This window comes from Podarcis pityusensis (assembly GCF_964106645.2).
Source record: "Podarcis pityusensis genome assembly, chromosome: 6".
Taxonomy (NCBI): Eukaryota; Metazoa; Chordata; class Lepidosauria; order Squamata; family Lacertidae; genus Podarcis; species Podarcis pityusensis.
This window is the reverse complement of record NC_138030.1, coordinates 46,939,846-46,966,236: the sequence shown is the minus strand read 5'-3', so window position 1 is coordinate 46,966,236 and position 26,391 is coordinate 46,939,846. Positions and strand designations below refer to the sequence as shown.

Below are 26,391 nucleotides of genomic sequence, written 5' to 3'. Positions count from 1 at the left end.
ATTTGAAGAATCCTTATGTCCTGTTTATTATATGAAGTTCAAAAACAGGTTTATTAATTGCCTGCCCTTCGCTCAAAAGTTGTAGGATGAGTTACAACAATTAAAACACGATATTCACAACAGTTCAAAACAACTTAAAATTACAGAAATAAGGTATGTTCTAAAAATAACCATCTCAGATGTCAAAAGTGAGAGTGAAGAGGTGCCACAAGCTGTATAATGAAGATGATAGTCAATGTGAGACCTAAATGGTGGGTTAGTCACATTCTTGCTTCTCATTGCAGTTGATAACCTTCTCCTCCCTGAGAACCGGGCTCACCTTTCATTGGAGGTACAGCTGAAGGAGCTACTGGAAAAGCTGGATATGGTGAGCACCATGAGGTCAAGTGGCGCCCGAACTCGCCGCATCCGACTCTTGAGACGCGAAATCAACTCTATCCGGCAAAAGCTGGCCCAGCAACAGAGTAAAACCCTGCCAAATGGAGATCCAGCTCCATGGGAGGAAGGGCTGGAAAAGATGCTACAAGGAGAACGTGATGAAGATGGGGAGAAAGGTGAGTTTTTTTCACAAGGTCTCTGGAGGAAGCAGTTCTGGTTTACTGGAAAGAGCTAGGTAAATGTGAAGACTCAAGGGGATCTGTGCACATTAATTCTTCACAAGTCTGGTAGGCAGAAGTCACTATGTAATTACTGCCTTTAACAACAAACTCAAAAATCATCTTGAGAAATGGAGAGCATCAAGAACAGCCTCAATATAGCATTTGGTAAACCTGTACATTTTTGTAACAAATGCTGGAGAGTTTTGGGGCTGAGGAAGCAGCAGTTGATGGTAACAAGGGTTGCCAGTCTCAAAGCTTTATGGTGATAAGGCAGCCTTAGAGAAATGTGTTTGACAATCTTATCCCAGTTTCTAGAGGTCTGCATCACAAAGACACCTACACTTGGAAGTGCTAATTTACCTCCTTGGCAGGCTCATCAGGAAGAGGTTAAAAGACTGAGAAGACTGTCAGTCTCATGTCCTACATGTGTCTGTCACCTGTAGATACATAGTTGCAACAATGGGCTGTGAATGAAATAGCAGGAAGGAGCTGTGACATAGATTGATCCAAAGGACAGTGGACAAACTTGGGCAAGGAACCTTGGGTTGTGATCCCACCCATGGTCATCTGTGAATCAAAGATAGTAGAGACTACAGAATAGTGCCCAAGTGGCTGCAGCCAACCATGATCCTAGTTTGCTTTTGAGTAAGTGGCTCTATTTCTTTCTATTTTTTCTTAAAAAGCATCATTTAGTTAGAAGGTTAGCTGTCCAACTTTCCCTTAAAAACAAAATTAGAAGACAGTAAAGATGGAAGCTGTAGTATATACAAAAAAATAACCATAGAAGCAGTCAGGGTTGGCCTTTGCTGTAGGGTGGGTCAGTTCCCCTGGCAGGGAAAAACGGTTCAACGTTGCCTTGCCTGGCCTTCTAAGAGGCTCAAAATAGTCAGCTGACAGCAGTTTAATGCCATTAATTGTTACTGATAAAAACAGTGTTAGCATGGTCCTGCCATCGTATTCTCAGAAAATGTGCCTCTGTTAACAAGCACTTCTGTTCTCCCCTATACTGTTTCAAAGCTGCAGCCATGCTGAATTGTTACGGAAAACTCTTTTCTCAACTCCTGCATGTTTGCAGAGCTTTACATGCAGCCACAGAGCAGCAAGCCTCACTCAGTTTGCACAGCTTTTGACATCAGTCAAATCTTTGACAAATGCAAATTCAGAAAGAATAGTGGATGCTGGTGCCACATGGCTGGAAAGTTCAAAGACAGGCAAAAACACATGGAGTGTGAAGTAGGGCCCATGAGGGGTGTGGCCTAGGGAGAGTTTGAAGTGCCAAACAGAGTGGTCTGTAGGGGCATGAGTTTCCTCAGCCCTTCTGTACGGTTACACATCCATTCTGAAATCAACCAAATCCTTGCAAAAGTGCAACTTCAGTCATTACCTTTGTATACCACCCTTCATCCAAAGATCACAGGGCAGTTCACAACATTTTGTTAGAATTACTGGAGCAGCATAGTCCTCCACCTGTGGGTGTCAGTAGCCCTGTCTATTGTTGATTGGATAGATATGTTTTGGGTACTACTCTAGCTACTCAGCCTGTGTCATGCTGGGAGGAAGGAGGAAAGAGGAGCCAGCCTTGTTTGAGCATCCAGGAAATGGGGAAGGCTGTTAAGGGGGAACAAATAGTAATTTTCCCTCTCTCTGCTGCTTCTGAAAGTCTGTGAACTGTTGTGTATATATAGATATACACACATGTACACACATGTACACACACACATACACAGGTCCTTTCATTGGACTTCATTTGTGACATTTTGGTACATAGGTCGCTAAAAGTATATTAAATTCCTTACCCTCCACCCGCTGTAAAAATGGAGTTAAACACTAGTTTTTCAAAATGCAGATTGAGATTTTAAAACTTACGTTACACACCTCACTGTTTGGTGCTTTTAAAGCTCTCTAAAAAGAGTCAATAGCTGTGAAATCCAAAATTTGTTGACTAACACCAAGTCCTAAGTGGCTGGTCCATGAGAGCTATATGGGCCAGTTAAAGGTAAGGTCATGGTTAGAGACATAGCATTTCCAGAAAGTTTGAAGCCATGGTGTGTGTGTGAATATGTTTTTTCCATTTTTCCCAGGAAAAAACCAGAACTTTTGGGAAAAAATAATTCTGTTTTATATATATACATACACAGAGATGAGAAAGAGATCACCTTTTCAGTTTAATTACAATTTGAATTTACTTTTTACTTTTTTGTTGTGTTTTTTTTTTAAGTTACAAATGAAAGTACAAGCTGCTGAGCAGTAAGGAATCTCTTTAGTTTTGCCAGTTTATGAGGAACAGGCAAATGATAATAATAAAAAGAAGAAGAAACAATTAATATTTGTGAAACAAAGAACAATATTATGTCTCCTCCAGTTCTCCATAGTGAAATTTAATGTCTCATTTTCTGAGCTATTGCTATGAATTTCAGTTCCTGCATCTTCTGCTTCTTCATATTTGTCATCACCATACTTATAATGAACTTCTAAAATCTGAAGGTTTGCCTGTATTGAAACAAACATCTCTACCCTTTCACAAGCAAATGAGGCACTGAAATCTTCCTTCTCTTGTGACAATAGCAGCGCCCCCTGAGGCAGAAATGCATCTTGCTCTTGCATTTGAGAGTTGAAGTCTCAGTTTACAACTCAGGACTTGATTGTCCTCAGTGTACAGGAATTGTAATCATCTGATACTGCGCATAGTCTTAACATAAAAGTCTTCCCATTACATAATTTTTAGAAATCATTTGTGGGGAGTAAATATATGAGCACTTTATCTTAAACACTGTATTTGTCATTCAAACATAATCTATTTTTTTGAACAAAACAAAAAGCTTTTGGGGGGGGAATGATTGGGAGGGATTCACCCTTGAAAAAGTTTCTGGCTTTTCCTACGCTATCACATCTTTTGTCATGGTTGCAGCAGATGAGAATCTGTTTTGACTTTTGCTGAATGGATCTCAGAAATCTTAATTTCTCTTCTGGATTGCTTTCAGGAATATTTAAAGGGACGTTTTGAAAAGTTGTTTTCCTTTTCCTTAAGACACCCCCTCTCCCAACGACACACAAATAGGGTACACCAATGGTCTGCTGTCTCTTGGTGGGGGATTAAAGTATTCTTAACTAGTCGCCAAAAAACTTAAAAGAATATCAGTATTCCCAATTGATGTTTAGGGAAGAGCTTCAGTATGAACAAATTACCTCATGTTTATTGTTTGGTTAAATCTACAATAATCTTTAGTTTATAAGCGTACCAGTCTCTGATTTTGAACTGCGCTAAATAGGACAAAAGGCTTCTTAATATACTTTGAATTCAGAGATGCTCTGTGCTCTCTTTATAAGGTTTTTACGAAATTCCTGAATGGTGACATTCCTTCTTAAGGGGTTGTAATCATCTTAGCAGCCATGCTTTCCCACAACGCTGGCAATCCATGCAGTTTAGCTAGTCGATGGAATAACTTGTTTTCCCCTGCTGACAACCAGAACATTGCACAGATAGCAAATAGTGCTTGAACAGGAACAGAACCTTAAAAGGGGGAAGAATGAGTGCTAATCTGTGACCTCATTGCATCATGAATTGGAATTCAAGAGGAAGGAAGGTTCCCTGTAGAGAAAGCTGAGCTTGGATTTGGTAGTTTAATGATCTCTGGGTGTTTTTGGTGACCTTAGTACATGGGACAATGACGTAGTTTAAAAGGAAAAGAATACACAATTGACTGTTTTCCATTATTTGCAACATGATCGAGGTCCTTAAGAGACTTTTTTTGCATTTGAAACTCCTCCTTTGTTGTTTTCTAGTTCTCCCATATCTCTTTACCCTCTTAGGTCAAACATGGCTATGTAGAGTTTAAAATACCTGAGGCATGAGGGTCTGGAAAAAAGAGTTAAGAAGGTTGGGGAGTTAAGCGTCATGCAGCCTGAACTTCAGCATGTAAACTTATAAGCAAATTCCATTAAATTCAGTGGGATTTGCACGCTTGTAACGATGCATAGAACTGTCACCATAAATAACATTGTTGGTTAAATGACAAGCATGTTGACTGGCTCTCAAGAGGATGAATATTTTTTCTTCTGCAGAGTGCCATAGTTATTATTTTTTTCACCTCTGAGTGTCTTTCTTTAGGCTATTCAACAAAAGTTAGTTATTACCTGCCACTTACTTTCAAGCATAGAAAGGGGCAGAAAGGTGTGATCCGTACTTTGGGAAATACTTTCTAAAATGTTCAAGCAGATTCTCTTTCTCTTTAGCAGATGACACCAAGCCCCCACTTCCCCCCACCCTGGAGCCCACAGGACCTGCACCCCCCCTATCGGAGCTGGACTCTCTGCAGGACCCTCCAACTCTCAAACCCATTAGCGAAAGCAAGTCCTTGAACAGACTACATAAGCGGCTGAAGTCCGAGGGCGAGCTCTTTGATAAGAAGACACTGCAGAGGGAGAGCCACGCCTTCCAGCGCTTGCTCAGCGACAACGGCCTGAACGGATTGGCCCTTCAGGCCACGGGCACTTCTGCCAGCCCCCCGTTTAGTGGAGTGGGCAGGCGGACATCTGTCCTTTTTAAAAAAGCCAAGAACGGGGTGAAACTGCAAAGAGGTCTGGACTGCCCCCTTGAGAATGGAGAGGACCACAGCCAGAGTGGGCAGCTTTCCCCCTCCAGCGTAGAGGGTGAGCGGCCATCCCGGAAACGGCCACAGAGTGGGAGCTGCAGCGAGAGCGATGGCGAGAAATCCCCCAGGCAGGCAGGAGTGACAGGTGACTCCCCTGAGCTTTCATTCCTCTGATGTCTTGGAAAGCCAGAGATCCCCAGAGTAGAGGTGTCTTGTAGCTGCGCTGCTTGCCTGCTGGCAAGAAGTCTCCACGCCTTCGCAGCATTTCTCTGAGTCCCTTTGGGAATTGAGTTCTGCCAAATGTCTGTTGCATGAATCCCAAAACTAGCATCCAGTTTTATTGTACTAAAGGATGAGAGGAAGCTATGGGCTCTGGAGTAGAAAAGAGTTTTATATTGCAGAGGAAGGCATATTAACCAGCCTATAAATCTGTGACTAATTTGGGAGTTTTCTTCCCTGATGCCTTTACCATGCTATTCCATGCTAGGCTGCTTTTGGGAGAAGTGTAATACCTGATTGTTTGAGTTGCAGGGAAAGAGTAGGTCTCTCTCTTTTTCTTTGCACCTTTTTCAACCTTCAGCTGAATCAGATACACATCTCTCTCCATTTTTAATGTATGCATGTGTGAACTATTTTTTTATAGTGTAGTGAACCTTAACATTATTGAGAATTTTTCAGTGAAATCAAGTGATGTGAAAAGCTTACACCATATTCTTCTCCACTGTTTCTTGTTCCTGGATCTTGTGCAGTCATGTGCCAGAATTGGACAAATGGATATGCAGAGGGATAGTAATGGTTCTGTGGTGACTTATAGGTCTGGAGGATCTGGAAGGAAGCAGACAGTGTTAGGGAGACTTTTTATAAAGGCAAGCAGCAGGGTCATAGTATTGATCTGAATGTGTCCCTGAGCTCAGGCTGCTTTGCACATGCTTACACATCATTGGAATAATCTTCACACGATTACTCACAAGTGAATGTGTGATTTGATGCTATTGAAAAGCATACTGTTATGTTGATTTATTTACCAAAATTATGTCCCATCTTTCCATCAAATGTTGCTCAAGGCAGCTAACAGAAATAATAAAAATACCATAGCATGTAATTAAAGACAATAGAATAAGTTTTAAAATATGTAAAGACAAAGCAAGTGTGCTCGCTTCTGCTTTCTTCTTTCAGAGCAAGCAATTAGCACATATCTTTTTTTAGTCATTAAAAACAGGGACCAGTTCTGAAGTTCTTTAGAGCAAGCTGATGGGATTTTTGAGCCATTCTCAAAAAGTTGAAAGAGTAACTATTTCTAAAGCAGTATTTGTGCATGTGCTCATAGTGATCCTGTGATTTATCTTTGAAAGGGGCACAGAGAATCAAGGAAGTGTTTAGTAAAATAGTGCCATGCAATCTCATACTGAGCAAGTGTAGTAGTACCTGTCAGAGGTATGCAACACCTTTTTAGCTAGCAGTTACTGATGTTAAAGTAGTAGGTGGAATCATCCACTTAGCTACAACCCAAACTTAGGAATGCATCCTAGCTTGCACTTCTCTATTTTATGGTTTGTGTGCTTCACACTGTTTCATTTATTTAACTTTATATATCAAAGACTGATAGTGGGTTACTATTTTAAAAATAAAAGCATGAAATCTAAATGCAAATCCTAATAAAAACAGGCCTTAACACTTCTGGAAGAGTCTCATGCTGAGCCTTAGCACATCCATAGCGGGAGACAAGTTCATAAGTTTGGAGCCACCACTGATAAACCTTATTGTATGCAGTTTGCTCATAAAGGAAATGAGGGTGATCCTTAGTTTATTACAGAGCTGGTGATGGGATAGAAGAAAGACTGTCTCTTTGATTCCTCAGGTGCCTTTATATGTCAAGTGTAACACCTTGAAGTCTCTGAATTGTATAGGGACCCAGTGCATGCTATGGAATACAGGTGTAATGTGCTCCCAGGGACCAAATTGTACAGCAGTATTAAGGCCTAGGTTGCCCTGATAATAGTTGATTCTTTGTTGGCTAAAATGCCTTTAAGATGGGCTGCTCCCCTCTCTACTTTATTCTGTGCTATGCAGCAGCTTTGTATGGTATCGCTTTACTTGTGTGTTGCCAGTTATGAAAGTGATAACCTATTCTGTTGGGATACTGCTGTGTCTTAGTTGGCTTGTGATTCTAGTGCAGCTTAATAAGATGCAACAGTCATTGCTCCCCATCCTAAACACTTGTTTGACAGCTCAGTGACTTGTGAACTGAGCTACAGGATGGGTAAAAGAGATGTAGGTGAAATTAGTGGAAATTCATTACCAAATGTTTCTAGTAGTTGTTGTTTTTTCAATTTCATTTTCCACTTTCCTACTGATAAAGCACATTAGTCAGCAGGGGACCCAATGGATGGAATATTATACAGCTTTCTCACCTGCTTCCAAATCTCATATATCATATTCTCTAAGTCTGGGGCTACAGTGAAGTTTACCTGTGCCTGGGTTAAACTTCATTGGTGGAGTAAAGGATTTTTTTCATAACCAATATGTGGAAACTCAAGTCAAAAAATCAAGAGATATCCACACATGCAGCCCTTGTTTCATCACTTATTATTTCTCTTTGTCTCTACTTGTCCTGTGATATTATAATACTTTTATGTATGTACTTTCTCCTCCCAGAGTTGAGGCCTGGTCTTTAATTTCTTTATTTCTAAACCCAGTGTCACTTGAATATGGAAAGGCTGTTAAGCAGATTGCACTCTTGCCATGAGTGAGGGCATTAAAAAAAAATCAAATAAGGAAGGAGAACAGACCTCTGTGGGTGACCAAACCTTCTGGGATTTTGCAAGAGCAGAAACAAACACATTCACACATCCCCAAAGGAAAGTAATGAGGTCTCTAGGGGATTGCTGTATAGTGGATATGAGCCCAGTCTGTGTTTAAAACAAACAGTTAAAAAGGGGAGAGAAAAAGGGAATTGGTTGTGAAGTCTTGAGGTGATGACTGGGATGAGGGGCATTCCCAATGTTAGCATACCTGACCATAAGGGACAATGCATGAAGTAGTACTTCTTTCACAAGGTACTAATGCCAAACGCCCCCCCCCCCCAAGCACTAATCAGGAACATCTCATTATATGAAAAACTTAGCATGCCCTAACCTCAAGTTTCCTTCCTATCAATAATCATAACCAGGTAGCAGATGGCGTGCATAATCAAATCCAGGCTAACTATACATTTAAGTGCAGACCTCTGGAATTGAAAATGGTTTATAGAGTGTAGGGGGAGAAGCTTGGCAGATATACAGATGGAAAATGTGTCTTGTGAACATTTGTTCAGGCTGAATTTTGACTTTGTAGACAAGGCAGTGCTTACCATAATTCGCCAGTTAGCAGTGGGGTTAAGGAGGTAGCAGTTGCTGGACTAAAGGGAGGTGGATGAGGAACATTTCCTTGCTAATGGGTAAGAGTTGGTAAGGACTGTTCTACAAACATAAGTACATGGTGGGGGAGAACTCTCTTTGAACAAGTTCTTTGAACATAGTTGTTGCAAGATGCCTCTTGACTCCAACTGTGCACAGACATTGGGAATGAGAATTTAATGCATTCTTTAAACTCTTAAATGCATTTTTTCCCAACAAAATTTTGACATGATTCAAATAGTCTTGTTAGCTGCATTGTAGAATTGTGGTGTATGTAGTCTGTTTTCTTTCCTAAATGTCTAAAGTGGGGACGGGGAGCAAGTTGGCCAAGCTGGATATTTTTTTACCTGCATGCTAAATCACACAGGTAAAAAAGTGGTTCAGCACTTTTCTAGCAGCAACTGTTCAACTGATAGTTGGTGCTTAGGAAGCACTGTGCAAAGGGCTTTGCAGGCACTCTCAATCAGCTGGTTGGGGGTACCTGCAAAGCTTTGCCCAAGCGTCACCATTACCTGCCCTACACCTCATGCCAGATGTAGGGCAGATAGAAGTGACTTGGCTGAAGTGGCCTCACAGACCAAATGGGGAGGCGTAGTGGGCCTAATTAGGTCTGCAGGCTGGACGTTCCACATCTGTGGTCTAAGGAATTTTTAAAATAGCATTGTATATACAGTTAGACTCATTCTCACATGCATTCTTCTCAGCACCAGTGACAAATGGCTTCAGGAAGCATATGGAAAGCGGGTCTGACTCAGAGTGCAGTTCTGGCCTTGGTAGTGGTCTCTCATCTGACATCTGCAGGTAAGTCTTCTTCCAGGTGCTTTCACCCAGAAAAAACATTATTCTCTTGGTAATTTTCCAGTCTTTTCTTTCCGTTTATACTTTTATGTGCCTCTTACATCCATATCAGAGGCCAGCGGTTTTTTAATAAAAAAATCAGCATTCCAGAGGAATTATGGCTCTAATCTTGATTTAGCTGCATGTGTGCTCTTTAGCACGTGGCAGCTGAGGGGTGATAAGTTCCAACCCTTGTATTCTAGGCAGTATAATTCTAAGCAGTATATAGTAAATTGGTGACACTAATGCCTGCATTATTTTTTCATTCTTTAGCATCAGTGTTTTCCATTATTTTGTGTTTTGTTACCAGTCTATTGCTGAGATAAGCTACCTTTTGATCCCAAGATGGTTATAGGGTCAAGAGTAGACCCCAGTCCCTTAGTAATAATTAAGTAGTCCTTAATACTTAGCACAGGGACGCGGGTGGCGCCTTGGGTTAAACCACAGAGCCTAGGACTTGCCGATCAGAAGGTTGGCGGTTCGAATCCCCACAGTGGGCTGAGCTCCCGTTGCTCGGTCCCTGCTCCTGCCAACCTAGCAGTTCAAAAGCACGTCAAAGTGCAAGTAGATAAATAGGTACTGCTCTGGCGGCAAGGTAAACGGCGTTTCTGTGCGCTGCTCTGGTTCGCCAGAAGCGGCTTAGTCATGCTGGCCACATGACCCGGAAGCTGTACGCCGGCTCCCTCAGCCAATAAAGTGAGATGAGCGCCACAACCCCAGAGTTGGTCACAACAGGACCTAATGGTCAGGGGTCCCTTTATCTTACCTTTAATACTTAGCACAGTCTTGCCATTAGCTTGCCTATCCCAAGTGAGCATCACTGCCAATACCATTCTCCCTCTGGCTTTACATCCGAACTTTTGTCTGCAGAACAGTCGATTGAGAACCAGCTTTCTTACAATGTTGGTTTGCTTCTGCCCTATCACATCCTGCTTCCAATGTCCGCAGCAATGCACAGCCTGCCTGAATTAGCTTGTTTCCCACCTTCCCTGTCCTTTGCATCAGATCCAACTCTCCTAGGAGCAGCTGATCAGATCTATGATTCATATGAATTTCTGCTTTTCACAGTAAGGTTTTAATTGCTGCTCCGTCCGCCCACTTCTGGTTATTTACCAAAAGAAAGGCTGCAGAAGTCCCTTATCAGGTCCAGATGTTATTGCCCACAATGGTATTCTATCCACTCCTCTTCCTTCACTCCATGAAGCTCAAGGTGTATTTTGGAGCTAAGCATTGTTTTATCACTTGGCTCTCTTTTCACAGTGGTCTGACGCCGCACAAACGTAGCCGAGGAAAGCCTGCTCTTGCACGGGTCCCTTTTTTGGATGGTGTAAATGGAGACTTGGAATACAGTAGCTCAGGTGAGAAAAACAGTGTTGGTGTTTCTTAAGCATAACATGTAGCTATAATTTGTACAACTAGGTTATGGATGTTATTTTTTCCTGTGGATTGTGCCAAAGGAGACTAAGGCCTTCCAACGCCAGCTGAACTCTGAAACTTATTTGCAAGTAAGCATGCATAGGATCAGTTTCTAAACATGCTCTTTACATTTTTTGCCAGTCTTATAGCTTGCCATTTTTATAACTTAAGAAATAGCAGGATCAGTTCCGCTGTAAAGATGTAGGTAAAAGAGTTTGGGCAAGTTCTATAATGAGGCTTTCATCCGCCCCCCCAAACCCCCATATGTTATAGCTGTAGAGAAAACCTTGAAAATGTGTTGTCAATATCTGGAGAAGGCTCAGACCACAGAGTGTTAAATCGATGGAGCAATATGCATTACTGTTATGGTTCCCTGCTTCCTAGTCCTTCCCCAGCTGACAGTCCAGTCTCCAAGCCTACTTCCTAAATGGCCTGTGCCAATCAAGTTTTAGCATTCTAAATTCTTCAAAGTGAAGTGTGTGTGATAGGGGGAAGCTCATAATTTGGGGAATAGAATAAATTTGGCAATGTTGCCTAAAATATGTATTCAGATTTAATTTCCATAATTTATTCTGGGCAAAAAAAACATTTTTGCATGTTTCAGAATTCAGTCTTTGTGGAAGTAGCTTAGTATGGTAACAGTCAGTGGTAGATTTTACCTGTATTTTTCTCTGTGGTTGAGTCTTGAACCTTGTCCCAGAAAGGCTGTGTATGCTCTCATCAGTCCCCTAAACAATGTATACATTGCCTAATTACAATTGCCTCCAAGTGGTATAGAAGGATACTATGTTGCTGCATGTGGTGTTCATAAAACAGTGATTGTGAGGAGCATAAGGGAATTTCAGCCTTTGCCTGGCCCTGGGGGGATGACTGGGCACTGACCTCAATGGGATTGTTGTTGGCTTTGCCATTGATGGAGTGGGAGTGTTAGGGTGGCAGCTTGCATATGATACAGGGGCTGTGTTCCCATTGTTATAAGTTTATTGGTTCCTTCTTTATGTGTGTGGCATGGCATGCACAGTCCCCATTAGGTGAGTATTCCCCTTGCTTCTAGAATGTTGTGGGCATGTCTGTTTTTACGCTGTTTGGGGATTTTCTTGTGTGTTTTCCTCCTTGTGAGCTGAGCACACATTGGATATGGCAGCTATTCTCCTGACATAATGGTAGCTTGCCTTCTGTCCTGGGTCAATGTGAGTATAAGATTGCACTGCCTGGTGTGCAATGTATTGCCTTTATACCAGATCCATTCTTACAAAACATTTTATCTACTTATAAAAGGAGGATGGTAGGATAAGTCTTTGCCAACCTGGCGTCTTCCAGGTTTTCTGGACTGCAGCTCCCATCAGCTATGCTAGCAGAGGTTGATGGGAGTTGCAGTCCAAAGCTTCCTGAGGGCACCAGGTTGGCAAAGGTTGCCTTAGATATTGTTGTCTTATGAGAAATAGTTGCTCGTTTTTAATTAACATGTTTGGCCTGATTTCATTTTTCAACCTGCAAGTGATATTTAAGATGCAGGATATGTTTCCTCAACTTCATATCCATAACAGCAGCCTTCATCTATAGCTCTGCAATTGCTTTCAAGGAAAAATGTTATTGTCATGGTAGACTATGATTCTAAGGCAGTTCATATTGCGATTCCTTAGGTACAAACCTACTGATGCCCTTTGAGGAGCACACAGAACTAGAACCTCTGGAACTTGTATGGGCAAAATGTCGTGGCTACCCTTCTTACCCGGCGTTGGTATGTATACCTGGTTCAGTGCTACCTTCTTTCCATGGAGGACGTCTTGGTGGCCTATAATACAGTGCTAAGCTCAAAATGTAGTTTCAGCTGAGGAGGGAGGAGAATATGTCCTCTGGAAGAACCCTACACAACACTGAAGCTTTCGTCGTGAAAACTTGGGGGCCTCTGAGCTATTGTTTCATGGCTAGCCATATTGTTACTTTGTTCCTTGTAATCATTTTTAATGTTCTTTATACTGCTCCATATTCTTTTTGTTAGCTGCCGTCCAGTGCTTTGGTGGAAAATAAATATACAAATAAATGACTCAGAATAGGTAGTAATCAACAATCCTCTATCACCATATGTTTAGCCATATGCCTAGTAACATCCACATTTCGAAACATGGAAGGATAAACAGTGATAAAAATATAATAAACAATTTTAACTAGAAAGATGCCATCTCAGTGCTAGGAAACCCTGGATGATTTCCTCTTAACCAAAAAGAAACAGACACCATAAATATCATTATCGTTAAATATTTAAAAACACCTGTGCAATATAAATACTTCATATGCCTACACAGTAGAAAGCCTCACTGATTTCAGTGGGACTGATTCCCAGGTACAGGTGTGTAGCAGAGGTGGGGAACTGGATCTTCCTAGCAGGCCAGATCATTATCTCCCTCACCCCAAGTGGGCCAAATTTGACAGGTGGGTGGGGAGCCCATCTGCCAATCACTTGATGTCACTATGATGTAAGGTGACTCTCTTTTGCCTTCACGGTTTTAAATCATACTGTGTAGGCAAATGCACAACTCACAAAGCACCTTTCAGAGTGCTCCTCAGGAATGAATAAAAGCCCACTGTCTTGGAATTTATTAATTATTATTTTTTGTGCACACAACTTTGCAGATGCTTTCAGTCAGCTGATCAGGGGTGTCTACAAACCCCATTCAACTGCGCCGGGTCTTTATCTGCTGCACACCAGAAGTCAGGGGCAGGGCAGGTTGAGTGTAGCTTGGTTGAAATGTCTTGTGGGCCAAATAGGGAGGCTTTGCAGACTTAATTGGGGCCAGAGGCCTGAGAGTCCCCACTACTGTTAAAAGCTAATTACAAAATCTAGTTAGAATAAAACATTCAAATATTAGGTTTCAAGTTAGTTGAATGAGATGTAAGGCACACAACCCACATAAGTGCGATAGGCATCATGTGTATGAATATATAACAAGTAGCTTGCTTGTGCTTTACAATAGTCATAATTTAAAATATCAAAACAAAAAGTTAAGGACAGCTGGATATTGGGTCAGCAGGGATGGTGTACCATCTCTTGAATAAAGTTATTTTGAAATCTAATTTGCCAAAAATTACACAAGTTTCTGCTTACTTGTTCACCTATTGAATTCTTCAGTACGGAATAAGAGAGAAGCGCTTACTAAGTTTTCTCTAGACTGGAAAGCGTAGATGAATGGTTGTTATTCATCTTGCGTTAAAGTACTTAATTCTGACCAATTGAAATACAGAGTGAAAAAAAGCTGTGTTTTCTGAACCTTTTAGCTAAAACAGCTTCCAGCCTTATCACCTCTAGGCTCTGCCCTGCTGCACATAATTCTAACTTCTTCACAATTTTCTTGGATCCATGCTGCTTCCACCTAAATGCTCAGATGGTTGTGAAGCTTGTTCCTTTAATTGCAATCAAGAATTCACATTCTACTACCATAGATGAGATTTCTTCACTACCTACTCATCCTTTCCCTGGTTTCCTTGGGTGCTACAGAACAGGGCTTTTATCTTCAGGCAGAATTTCTAAGATCGGTGATGAGTTTCCATAATACAACCTGTGTATTTTGCCTTGTGTTTTTAGATAATTGACCCTGACATGCCTCGCGAGGGCCTCCTTCACAATGGAGTCCCAATTCCCGTCCCTCCTCTGGAGGTATTGAAGTTAGGGGAGCAGAGGCAAGCGGAAGTTGGAGAAAAGCTTTTCCTTGTCCTTTTCTTTGACAACAAGAGGACATGGTGAGTAAATGTAAACAGGTTAAGGAAAGAACGTTTTTTTGACTACAGAGTATCAAGAAGTTATACTGATGAATTTGCAGCTTAAAATTTAAGAACCCAGAAGGTAGGAGGGAAGACCTGCCATTTCTTCCTTCCTCTTTTGGCACCAAGCAGAGTCGTTACACAACTTCCTTCTTTTGGAGGGTGTACATGTCACAATATTATTCAGCAGACTTAATTGACATTCCTTGAGGGTCTTGTTTCCACTTAAAATGAATAGCAACAAACATGTCTGTAAATTTGGAAATAAATCTTTGCAGTCTGGGAGAAAACTAAGGCACAGGATCATTGGAAATAGATTTCCTTGTGTTTTCTTATGCATTCTCATCCATAATTTTTGCCTCTTTATGTGCTCTTGAACTGCAGGCAGTGGCTTCCACAGGAAAAAGTTATTCCTCTTGGAGTAGATGACACAGTGGATAAACTAAAGATGATGGAGGGACGAAAAACCAGCATCCGCAAGTCTGTCCAGGTGGCATATGACCGGGCCATGATCCATATGAGTCGAGTTCGGGGAGACCACCCTTTTGTCACACCAAATTATCTGTAGGGACTGAAAGAGCCTGCTCTGCCCTCCCTTCTCTTTCTGGAAATAATGCCTGCATCTATAGGCACAGTGGGTCTCGGGTCACTGATCAGTAGGGGATTCTCCCCTGCTTGGAGGACGGTGTGAATGCTATGTCTGTTTGCGTTCATAACAGAGATGCACTATTCCTAGTAGTAGGGAAAGCAGCTGTAAAGTACGTTATCTGATATGTGCCATAAAGCCTGTCTGTATTCTTTCTGAATCTGTCTCAATGAAGAGCCAGCAGGAAATGAAGTGATGTAATAGTCTGACTAGGAAGAGGATGTCAGGAGCAGCTGCACTGTCCTGCCGTGGCCTTGGTTATAGGGCAAGGGAAAAGCTGAACTCATTTGGCGATTGGACTGCAAGTCTCACGAGTCTCTTGTGTTTCATTCTTCAGCTAGTCCCGAGTTCAGCTAACGAAGAATTATCTGGAGCCTGCCACTGCTATAAATAATCCTTTATCCTTTAGATGACTCTTGTGTGCCAAATTTAATATTCAACATACTTTTTCATGTTATTTTAAAAAGCACTGGTTTGCCCCACTGCATTTATACATTTAAAGGCTAGTCTAGAAGCCTCATGCCTAGGTTTATATAGGTTTTTATGTTAGATCTTACTGACAGGAAGGATAGAGATAATATTTTGGTGGGTTTTCCCTCCTCCCTCATGCACATTTAAATGCACAGAGCTTTAAATATGAAGATGAAATCACTTGTGAAATGTTTTGTGTGATTACATTTATGAAGTAGTTTTTACATTTCAACTTCAGGTTAATAACATGTTTGAAACTGGGCAAAACAGTGTTTTAAATCTTCTTTTGGGAAGCACCTAATCCACTGGAGCAATGCTGTACTAAGTACTAAGATTTACTAGGACACGACAAAAACAGAACTTTGTTGGTTTTAAAAACTTCCAACACATAGCTCCATTTTAGGGGCACTGCGTACAGAAGTTCTGTCTGAGTAAGAGCTGCCTCATTCGCTTCTGTACATCATCACCCTGACCCATAAAGCTGCATGATTGCTGGATGTCTATAGAGGAGGCTGGCTGTATGCAGAAACAGGTTTCCATGTGGCCATTGTGCACCTCGTGGCATGTGCAGAGATTTCTCCCCCTTTAAATGGTGCAGTACCTGCTTGCATAGAGTGCCATGTGTATATTGCTGTGTGGAGCTTTGGGTCAGGGCATTAGTGTCAAACTGCAGTTCCCCTTTGCCCTCAAAATTCCCCCCCATCTTGTTTGGGTTGAATTTGGAACAGTGTCTGTTTTCTTGCTCACCAGAACACATTGCAGTTTCACCCTTAGCTTCCCCCATAAATATTTCTTTCTCTATGAACCTTCATTACTGGAATCCGTTAAAGTCAAGTGTGCAACTCCACCGAGAATCCTAGCTTTTAACTTGCATGCGCTGGATAAACAGGGAAAGCTGAAGTTTGCAAGTTGACAAAGCATTTCACATTTGAATTCTGATTTGTCTAGATTTCTCTATGTCTTTTTAAGCGTTACAAACCAAAGGTGCAAAGCAAGATTGTAATTTTAAAATATAATTGTTTCTTTTCTTTTTAACTCAGTATTTTTTTATTATTTTAATTTTTCTTCATACTAAAGAGATTGTGGAACAAAATGTTAATAATAAGGGGGAAATCACTGCCATTTCTATGTGGTCTACTTTTTTTAAAAGTACCACATCTTATATATTGGGGACATAAAACCACACTTTATGGAAAATATCTGTGACATATAAAGAATAAGAATAGGATTTTTTTTAAAAAAAGTTGATAATGCCTAAAGAGTGTGGCTGTGGAAGGAACTTCTGTACATAGTTGTAAAATACTATTCTAAATTATTCAGGCCGATTGTTACCATTCTTGAAGTCCTCGGTTGTGTTGCTGGGTCTTTTGTATGCACACAGTGTAATTAATTTAAAGCAACATACACTTTTCCCAGGTTGTAGCTCAGCTGTGGACTTGTGACTTATGTATAACTGTTTTAAGATCTTGCATTTTACTTTTATCATTTTTTAAAAATTACATTTTAAGGATTTGAATTGGCTAATATCCTGCTGTTGCTATGGGACCTAAACGTGACTTGTCAGTCTGCTGTAAAGCACAGATGGCTCTATTTATTATAGAAAGTGAGTTTATTTGCTTTCTAGAACTGTTTATATCAGATGGTATAAAAGAGGTAATAAAATTCTATGCTTGTAAAGAAAAAAAATGCTAATTTTACCTACTATAATCTGACTGTCTGAAGCTATATTTTCTCTCTGAGAAATAAATGTTCTAATGTAAAATAACTAATTGAATTGTCTTGGGAGACCCTTGACCTGACATCTGGACTTTGAAATGTAATGTGAATTTTCCTAAGTCCCAAGCATTTAGCAGTTTTCATATACAGTACCTCCTTTCCTGGAAACCTGTGTGCTCCCAAAGCTTTTCCTCAATTATATTTAAGTGTCAGATTTCGTAGAATGTTGGAAAGTTGACAGATTCATTTCTTTAAGGAAAATGTGGACCATTTTCAAGAAAAAACTTCCCAAAATGACATGTCAAACACACATCTGTAAAACAGCACAAAAATCTCAGAACTGGATTTGAAATCTTTACCAAAAGCCACGAGGACCAGCACTAATCCAGCATAAATATCAAAATTGGGCAAAAATTTGGTAGTAGTATCGGGAAATGGGAAGGTTTAAAATGTAAGGACACTAAACACATAAGCCTGGAAAATACCTAAAAGGTGATGTTTTTATCTGTCACATGTGTAGTTTGTCCCCACTCCAGCCCTGCCAGTCCCAAAATTTCATGATTTTAGGCTTGCAAGAAAGAGCTCTCAGGCTACTGTGGTAAATTGAACTTATGGGTAAGCAGCCTGTGTAATGTTATCCACAACAAATCTTTTTCCAGCCATGGAAGCATATTTCCAATGCTTGTGGAGTGGAATACAAATTGAGTATATGCTGCAGCAATCTCATGGTGATTTTCTGCCCATTGCAAATGCTGTGTGAATCCACATAACACATAATCAGTGTGTCAAACTGGATTGTATGAATTGGTTTACAGAACTGGGAACAGGCCACTTTATGGGATAGAATGATATTAGGTCAGCAGTGGCTTTTGTCATTGGGTCTGCTCATATGGGATGGACTTTGGACAGATGTGTTTCTCCTCTGGTTCTTGGAGGGCATTTTGGATTATCCATGGTAGAAACTCCTCTTGCTGGGAGGGAAGTGACTCACATTTCTTGACATAGCTCCTTTAAGGAGGGACATCTCTCCTTTCCCCAGCTACCCTACCTAGTGGCAGATAAATTATTGGGGCTTGCATCCCTTTGTGACCAGTTGGTTTTAACAAGGCAGCACAATCCCAAAGAAACATGTGGACCAATGGAAGCCATTCATCAAGGCTTTATTGAACCCTGGATGCATAATCAGAGAGATCAAGTGATAATGACAGTATTTCTCTTTGGTTTGATCCCAACAGAATGAAGAGTTTGATCACATGGCCAGCTCATATTCTGGTAGCTTCCATGAAGGAGCATCTTCCTCACTCCATGCTCAGTACTTGGCTGGCACAGACCATAGTCTGCTGTAGGGACTGGGTGCCATTCCACCCATCCATGTACAAAACACAAGTTTCGATGGAAGAATCTGAAGTTTGTATTGATTGCTTCTGAGTTTGTAGAGCAGTGGCTAGTAATCAGTTTCACGAACATCCAAAATATTGTGACAGAAGTGAAGAATGGAGCCTGATTGCTTCATAGGTCACATTTGGTAATAGGGTGTTAAGTATTTTATTTGTGATTTGATTGTCTTGAAGTCATGCAGGAAGCAAGAGAGAAAGTCAAAAAGTTCGCGCCTTGTTAATTTGATTTATCCTCCATTGTCCCTTCCCCCACTTGGTGCATCTGTTGCCTATGAAAACTCAGACTATAATAAGCTGTTTAAGGGTACAAGCCTGTATTTAGGCCTATACTGGCTGGGAAGCCAAAAGGTATAAGGGGGAGTGGAAAAATGCCAGATACAACTCAACCAGGGAAGATACGCCAGCACAACTTTGTGGATATGCTAGTGGAACTCCATGCAACGCTGCACTGCCAGGACAACACTGCTGGTGGAATGACCGAAAAGGAGTACAGATGTGGGAGTGATGAATGAGTAGACAGATGACAGCTCCTGTACTCGCAACCCTACTCCTAACATCAGCATAATACCATTCCTAGAACTCAGTAAGGACTGGCTCCTTGTATGGCTGGCTGAGATGATGTCAGCCCACGATTGGTAGTGTTGCCATGGGCACTGGGGGGGGGGTAGCTGTTGTTGCTCCATTCCATGTTACTTGCTCCTCAAATTTGTGCTGGGCTGTGCTAGATACTGTTCGATAGGTTACTCCAACCTTGCGGTGGTGCAACAAGACTAAGATTGCACTCTGCTTGTTTCTTAGGAGCACAACAGTAGTCTGCCACAGACTTAACCTCACAGCTGCTTCTCTGAGAACGGCTTAGGCAGGTCACACCTCACCACATCACTTCTCCCCCAAACCATTACTTTCACTCCATGGTTTTTGTTTAAAATAATTTAATTATCTCTTAAATCCTACAAGGGCTTAACAGCCCGATTTAATGAGTGAGCTGCCAATTTTGGAGTCAGAAAAGAAGGTAGAATCATAGTTGTGGAGGAAAGCCATCTCCCCTTCCTCGTTGAGCTGGAGCTTCAGGATGACCCTGCAGGCCTGGATCTGCACCTCTTCCTCTGGGTGAATGATGAGCGAGAGGAGGCGGTCAGCTAGGCGGGAATCGTCCCCAAAAAGGACCTCATGAAGGGACGACTCATTGTACTGCCAGCTCACTGACTGGTACTGGGGAGTCAGGCGACCCTCACAAAGCCGTTCCACAAATACCAGCAGCTCAAAGAGAAGGTTTCCAGGTCGTGAAGGTTGGAAGAGGTGGAGGAAATCTGGATGGACCTTTAAAAAGAAGCAGACCAGGTTGATTTTGTCTTAAAGGACAACGCTTGGGCCTGCAGGTCCTACCCGTCTGGATGACTCAGGCGGAAACCAAATGCCACCCTCCAGATATTTCTATCTGGCCCTTTGAATTCCTCCTGGGCCACACCCTCCCCAGCCACATTCTGCCCATTTTTGCCTCCGACCCCACTCACTGCTGGTATGTGGTTCTCAGAAGGTTGCCCAGAAAGGAAGGCAGCCCTCAGGCTAAAAATAACTGTATCCCTGTTCTACTAGGAAGACATCCCAGGCAGCAGGAAGGCAATGCACTTTGCTCTGTTAATGCCGCTGCATTAAGCTGCAGCAGACATGGAAGTCTAGGATTGCTGCCTTCTGGCACCTTTTGCTTCCTTCCTCTCCCAGGTTTCCCAACAAAGACAGGACTGAAATCCTCACCTGACAGTTCATGATGTCAAATAACAGAGCTTCCTTTTGGGCTAGCGTGCCAAGGAATTTTAGAACCTGCACCTGAAAAAGACAGTTGCAAGTTTATCAACATTACAGGTGAAGTGTCTCTTGTTTTATGGCTTCCACTTAATGCCCTCACAGGATTTAGGACAGGGAAGAGGGACCTGTGGCCGTCCAGATGTTTGTTGAGCTACAACCTCCATCATCCCTTGATGATTGGCCATGTTGGCTGGGGCTGTTGGGAGTCCCACAACATCAGGAGTTTTCCATCCCTGATTTAGGAGTTGGGTACAAGGGATAAGCCTTGGTACCTGACACAAAGTGTTTCCCATCTGCAGAATTTCCATGAAGGCCGGCATAAGCTTCTTCACCAGTGGAAATGTGTGATCTGACAATGGGAGCCCATTCAGCAGCCTCAGTCCAGCAGCATGTAAGTCGTGGTCCCAGATGCTGGCGACCATTTCGAGAACCTTGGGGAAAAACTCCTGCAGAAAACATAGTGTTTTATGGTCACTGTGGGTTACTTTCCGTGACTGAATTGTCCCCTCTGGTGATACGTAAATGCCTCTTCCTTGCAGTTGTACGCTGAAGCAAGAAGACCACTGATTTTCTTCTTCTTACGGAATGATATGGTAGGAAACATACTTAACAGATCAGATGGCCACAGCTAACAACATTCAAATGTGCTGTTCATAGCTCAAGCACTATCACAGATCTAACCCCATGAGCAGAGTTTTCATAGGACTTTCCATTACTTTAGATCCTTTCATAGGTTCTCAAAGAAGTCCGTTCACTTGTTCAAACCACAAGCCATAGAATGATGAGACACCGAATGATGTCAAATTGGCAAGCATTCTTGTGCAAATCAGTTGAGATCCACTGCATGTAGCCTGATACGGAAAAGCACTGTGGGGTACAAACAATCACCTGAATCCTAATTCTAAACTTCCAAATGCCAGTGAAGGCCTTGAGGGCATGCAGAGTCTGAATCTTGATGCCAATGTCTGGATCATCCAGGAAGGAGGCCACCAGTTTGATATCCTCATACGTACAGGCAGAAGCCTGGAAAAACAGAGCACGCAAAGTCAAAGGGATGTTAGGTTAGGTTTATTACATCTATGTGTTGCTTCCCACTAAAGAAAGTTCTAAGCCAGGCTTCCTCAACCTCGGCCCTCCAGATGTTTTGAGACTACAGTTATCATCACCCCTGACCACTGGTCCTGCTAGCTAGGGATCATGGGAGTTGTAGGCCAAAAACATGTGGAGGGCCGAGGCTGAGGAAGCCTGTTCTATGCAATTTACATCCCAGGTAAAAAAATACCCTCATAAAATCACATATGAATTGAAAATATATTTAACAATACAATAACTCAATAACACTCAGGAAAACAAAAGCACATTTGCTACTGAAAAATGAGAAGGTTAGTTCCAGGCAGGCCTTCTTGGAGAGGCTCTATGGGGTGGGGTGGGGGGCTACTATGGAGAAGGCCCATCTCTCATTGCCACCCTCTTAACTGTCCTCAGAGGGGGCACACAGAGAAGGGCCTCACGTGATAGTCTCAGGATCCAGACAGGTTCATAAAGGTAAAGGGACTCCTGACCATTAGGTCCAGTCGTGACTGACTCTGGGGTTGCGGCGCTCATCTTGCTTGGACAAAACCATTCATTCAATCATTCATAGCACTTATACTCCACCTTTGTAGCTCCAGACCAAAACCGCTCAAGGCAGCTAACGGGGCATAATTAAAAAGACCATGGCAAGAAACAGCAAAATGCAAGTAAACAAGTGGCAGATAAAATTAACAAAAGAAAAGGAAAATATGGGGGGAGGAAAGGAAAAGAACCAAAACAAAAAAGAAGCGAGCCAGCAAAATTAACCCACATTCATACCAAGGGCCCACCAAAATTCCAGGTAGTGGCCAAAAGAACCAGGTGAATTTCTTGAGGCAGGGAATTTCATAGGGTTGGTGAAACAACTGAGATATCCCTTTTACATTCCCTTTTACATTCTGAGTCCTCCAAAAATGTGCATTCTTCTGAGGGATTTGCCTCTCACTTTGCAGCAACTTGCCAGAACGCAAGACTGTTGGCCAAAACATGCCACCTTTAAATATGGCTTTGCCCCAATCAGTCGAAAAATAGGTGGGTGGGTGTAAAACTCTCCCCAGATCACCATTTCTCCCCTTGTAATCCACTATCCTCTCTCTCTTACACAGCTCTTTTTGCCTTAAACCAGACTCCAGTATCAGAGTCCTGCTGGGAGATAAGTGGCTGATGGGAGGGATTGCCAGTGGAGGGGGCAGTGGAGGACAGGAGGAGAGCTTAAATCAAAGACCCATTTTTAGATGCACAGGCTGCCATTATCAGGTGTAGCTTTGGTCACCAACAGTGGCGGACTTTGGGCTCTCAAATTTCAGCAGTGCCATGTGTGATGCTAAAATATGGTGCCCCCTCACCTCTCCCACTCCGTTCTACAGCATTGCTATGGTGCACCCTGGCGCCCAGTGCAGCCCAACTGGTTGTGCTACCTTAAAACTGCCTCTGTCCTGAACTTGGTTACTTGGGTGAAACCTGGCTGGCCAACCCACACTTGATTTCCTTGGACTTGCTCTTTCACCACTGTACTTTACATCATGCAGTTCTGGAGTCTCACCTCATTGTCCAGTAGATAAACACACCGGGTGATGCCATGGAGTAGCATATTCTTGGAGTAGTCATCTAGCTTTGGGTTGAGGGTGTTCAGGAGTCCCCTGAGTTCTCCAGAGTCCAGCACAGTTTGACTCTGGTGCTCTATAGCGAGTTCTAAACACAGGAAAGGAAGGAAGGCAAGAGGTCCCGAGGGGGGCAAGGAGGCAAAAAGAGCAGTGATAGGTGAGCTGAATGGAGCATGTCGTACTAAATGGAATAACGTGTTTCGACATGGGAAGCATCAGAGCTCAGTCGGAGAGTATCTGCTTTTCTGTTAGGCAGATCCCAGGTTCAACCCTTGATATGTCCAGGTAGGGGTCAGGAAAACCCATGTTTGAAATGCTGGAAGGCCGCTGCCCATCATTATGGACAACACTGAGCTAAATAGACCAAATATTCTCAGTATATGGCAGCTTCTGACAGTGTGTCTTCTTCTTCAAAGGTCATATGTTTATGCTATCTCCTATTTCAGCAAAGTCCTCTCTCAGAGCTGTCCTTCTCGGGAGGAGGATGCTGCTATTGCGAGGAGTGCAGCCAGTTAGAGGGGCCTGATATTTAATTCATGGCAGTTCACATTTCATTAAGCAGATTGCTTCAGCCCAGAGAGATGCACAAAGCTAAGACGTCTACAACTGGCACTTGCAAGGTGGGTATTAGAAGACAACACAGACCCAAAAGAAGCAACTCGACAAGTATTTCTAAATCAGAGATGCAAATTTAAGAGCAAATATATTCCTTTGTTGCACACTTTCAGAGATCATGTATGAGATTTAAATTTTAAAAACTGTACCCAGTCTGGCTGGGGGAAAGGCCTTGGGTGTGGCCTTCCTGCCTGAACTCCATTGGCCATTGGTAGATATCTGAGAGCCTGTTTTATGGCTGATTAGCAGAATGTGGCACCATGCAATAGTGCATATGGCATTTGTTTCAGCAAATGTCTATACCGTTCTCACATATTCAGCAGGAGCCTATCCAAAAGACCAATTCCCTCCATACTGTTTGCTTGGAGAGCCAGTGTGGTGGTGTGGTTAGAGCATTGGACTAGGACCTGGGAAACCAGAATTTGAATCCCTACTCAGCCATGAAGCTCACTGGGTGAATTTGGGCCAGTCACTGCCTCTCATCCTAACCTACCTCATAGGGTTGTTGTAGGGGTTAAAAATGGGATGGGCGGGGGAGAGAATCATGTATGCTACTTGGAACTCCAAGAAGAGCTGGGATATAAATGTGATAGATAGATAGATAGATAGATAGATAGATAGATAGATAGGCAGATGGTTGTTGAGAGTTAAACCAGGGCCTGTGAAAACTGCCATGCTGGGAGCATTACATAACTCACTGGCTAAGGTAAGTGGCTCTGGGTTGTAGGGAGGGCTCTTGATCCCTGCCATGATGGTCTTGGCCATGAGGAAGATAGCTCCAGCTCCTGTTGCCGCAGATACCACGTTTTTTGTTGTCACCAGCTCAAAATACTTCATCTCCTCTCCTCGAACTCCCAGGGATGTAGATAGAGCCCTGGGTGCTGACCTCAAACAGGCCCTCCAATGGAAATACTAGATTGCTCTCGGCATGGTTTGTGATGTCACCAGATTCCACCAGGACATCTGTGACACACTGCCCGAGAAGGTGCAGGAAGCAGGTCCCCCCAGGTTCTCCGATATCAGTGCAGGAGGACATGGAAGCCTGTGCTGAGCTATGCAAAGGGAGCTGCTTAATAATAATAATAGTAATAATAATAATAATAATAACAATAACAATAACAACAACAATAATAATAATAATAATAATAATAATAATAATAATACAGTGGTACCTCGGGTTACATACGCTCCAGGTTACATATGCATCAGGTTACATACGCTTCAGGTTACAGACTCCGCTAACCCAGAAATAGTGCTTCAGGTTAAGAACTTTGCTTCAGGATGAGAACAGAAATTGTGCTTCGGCGGCGCGGCAGCAGCAGGAGGCCCCATTAGCTAAAGTGGTGCTTCAGGTTAAGAACAGTTTCAGGTTAAGTATGAACCTCCGGAATGAATTAAGTACTTAACCCGAGGTACCACTGTAATAATAATAATAACTGTATCCCTACTATCTGGCTGGGTTGCTCTAGCCACTCTGGGCTGCTTCCAGCATATACAAAAACATAATAAAACATTAAACATTAAAAAGTCCCTATACAGGGTTGCCTTCAGATGTCTTTTAAAGGTTGTATAGTTACTTATCTCCTTGACATCTGATGAGAGGGCATTCACAGGGCAGGTGCCACTGCTGAGAAAGCTCTCTGCCTGATTCCCTGTAACCTCACTTCTCACAGTGAGGAACCACCAGAAGGCTCTCAGAGCTGGACCTCAGCATCTAGGCTGAATGGCAGGGGTGGCTGGTGAATGTTTTCCCACTGAATTTTATAGACAAAGTTGTCATACGGGCCACAGCAGGGGAGGAGGAAACCTGCCCCAGTTCCAGACAGCGGGGTCAGCAAGGACAGGGGACTTTGCTCCCTCCTCAACAGTGTCCCCAAGTACACCCCTTTATTTTTCTCCCACAGAAGTGAATGGTAGCGGAGTGAGGGAAGTGCACCACTTGAAAACAACTCTTCAGCCCAACTGATGCCCAGCCCCCCCCCAAAAGAGATCCCATAGGAGAAGTACAATAAATCATTCCATCTGAGACTTCTGTTCTTAGAGACACCTTGCATTCCTTCAGCAGCCCCTGCAGTTTATAGGCTCACCCTCCCATCCTATCGATGGCCAATCATAGATTCAAATGGCAATATGCCAACTTTTCTGTATATGTTGTGGTGATGCCACTGCTTTCCCACACCCCACCACCCCTCCATCAGTTGCTCACAATTGCTCACAGAGAGAAGCCCTTTGCACCTCTCCTCACCTCAGCAGAGAAAGGAGGGTGACTAACCACTCCTCACATCTAATGAAATGTGGGCATGGCTGAGGGGTCATGCTCTGTGTTGGAGAGGCAGAGCCAGTGGAAAGAGGAACTGAGCAGGAACAGAACTATGTGGGAGGGCCCAACGATAAGCCCACATTTCCCCTGTTTTTTATGGCCTCAAAGGGCAGAAACAAACCTTTATGTGCAATGTAATGATAGGTA

At 42.6% G+C, this 26,391-nt stretch overlaps 2 protein-coding genes across 6 annotated transcripts in view; one reads left to right on the top strand and one right to left on the bottom strand.

Moving 5' to 3' along the window:
- The window catches only part of BRPF3 (bromodomain and PHD finger containing 3), a 38,072-nt gene extending 20,592 nt beyond the window's left edge, over positions 1-17,480 (top strand). For 2 of the 4 annotated variants that reach the window (XM_081010466.1, XM_081010467.1), the window contains exons 7-13: positions 285-554; positions 4,833-5,336; positions 9,291-9,387; positions 10,684-10,781; positions 12,483-12,580; positions 14,423-14,577; positions 14,983-17,480. In XM_081010466.1, the coding sequence (XP_080866592.1) occupies positions 285-554; positions 4,833-5,336; positions 9,291-9,387; positions 10,684-10,781; positions 12,483-12,580; positions 14,423-14,577; positions 14,983-15,166 (1,406 nt within the window). In that variant the 3' untranslated portion in view covers positions 15,167-17,480. The remainder of the gene's footprint in view (positions 1-284; positions 555-4,832; positions 5,337-9,290; positions 9,388-10,683; positions 10,782-12,482; positions 12,581-14,422; positions 14,578-14,982) is intronic. The other 2 variants (XM_081010468.1, XM_081010469.1) reach the window with 2 other exon arrangements.
- A 2,263-nt stretch (positions 17,481-19,743) lies between these two features.
- LOC308480716 (armadillo repeat-containing protein 12-like) lies at positions 19,744-24,834 on the bottom strand. 2 transcript variants are annotated; one of them, XM_081012433.1, is made up of 6 exons: positions 24,623-24,832; positions 23,249-23,397; positions 21,523-21,657; positions 20,907-21,080; positions 20,584-20,655; positions 19,744-20,148 (listed from the first exon to the last, which is right to left on the bottom strand). In XM_081012433.1, the coding sequence occupies exons 1-6, from the start codon at positions 24,759-24,761 to the stop codon at positions 19,789-19,791; spliced, it is 1,029 nt and encodes a 342-aa protein (XP_080868559.1). In that variant the 5' UTR covers positions 24,762-24,832; the 3' UTR covers positions 19,744-19,788. The 2 variants fall into 2 exon arrangements, with proteins under 2 accessions (XP_080868559.1, XP_080868560.1); XM_081012434.1 differs by lacking the exon at positions 21,523-21,657 and having other exon boundaries at positions 24,623-24,834.
- Positions 24,835-26,391: the final 1,557 nt, after the last annotated feature.

What these genes read in the sequence shown, in the direction of transcription:
- LOC308480716 (XM_081012433.1), bottom strand. Translation starts at nt 24,761, where the DNA reads ATGAAGTATTTTGAGCTGGTGACAACAAAAAACGTGGTATCTGCGGCA. An exon ending in AGAGCCACTTACCTTAGCCA is followed by an intron (nt 23,398 to 24,622) that starts GTGAGTTATGTA and finishes TCCTGTGTTTAG; the next exon opens with AACTCGCTATAGAGCACCAG. An exon ending in TTGACATCATGAACTGTCAG is followed by an intron (nt 20,149 to 20,583) that starts GTGAGGATTTCA and finishes TTCTTTTTAAAG; the next exon opens with GTCCATCCAGATTTCCTCCA.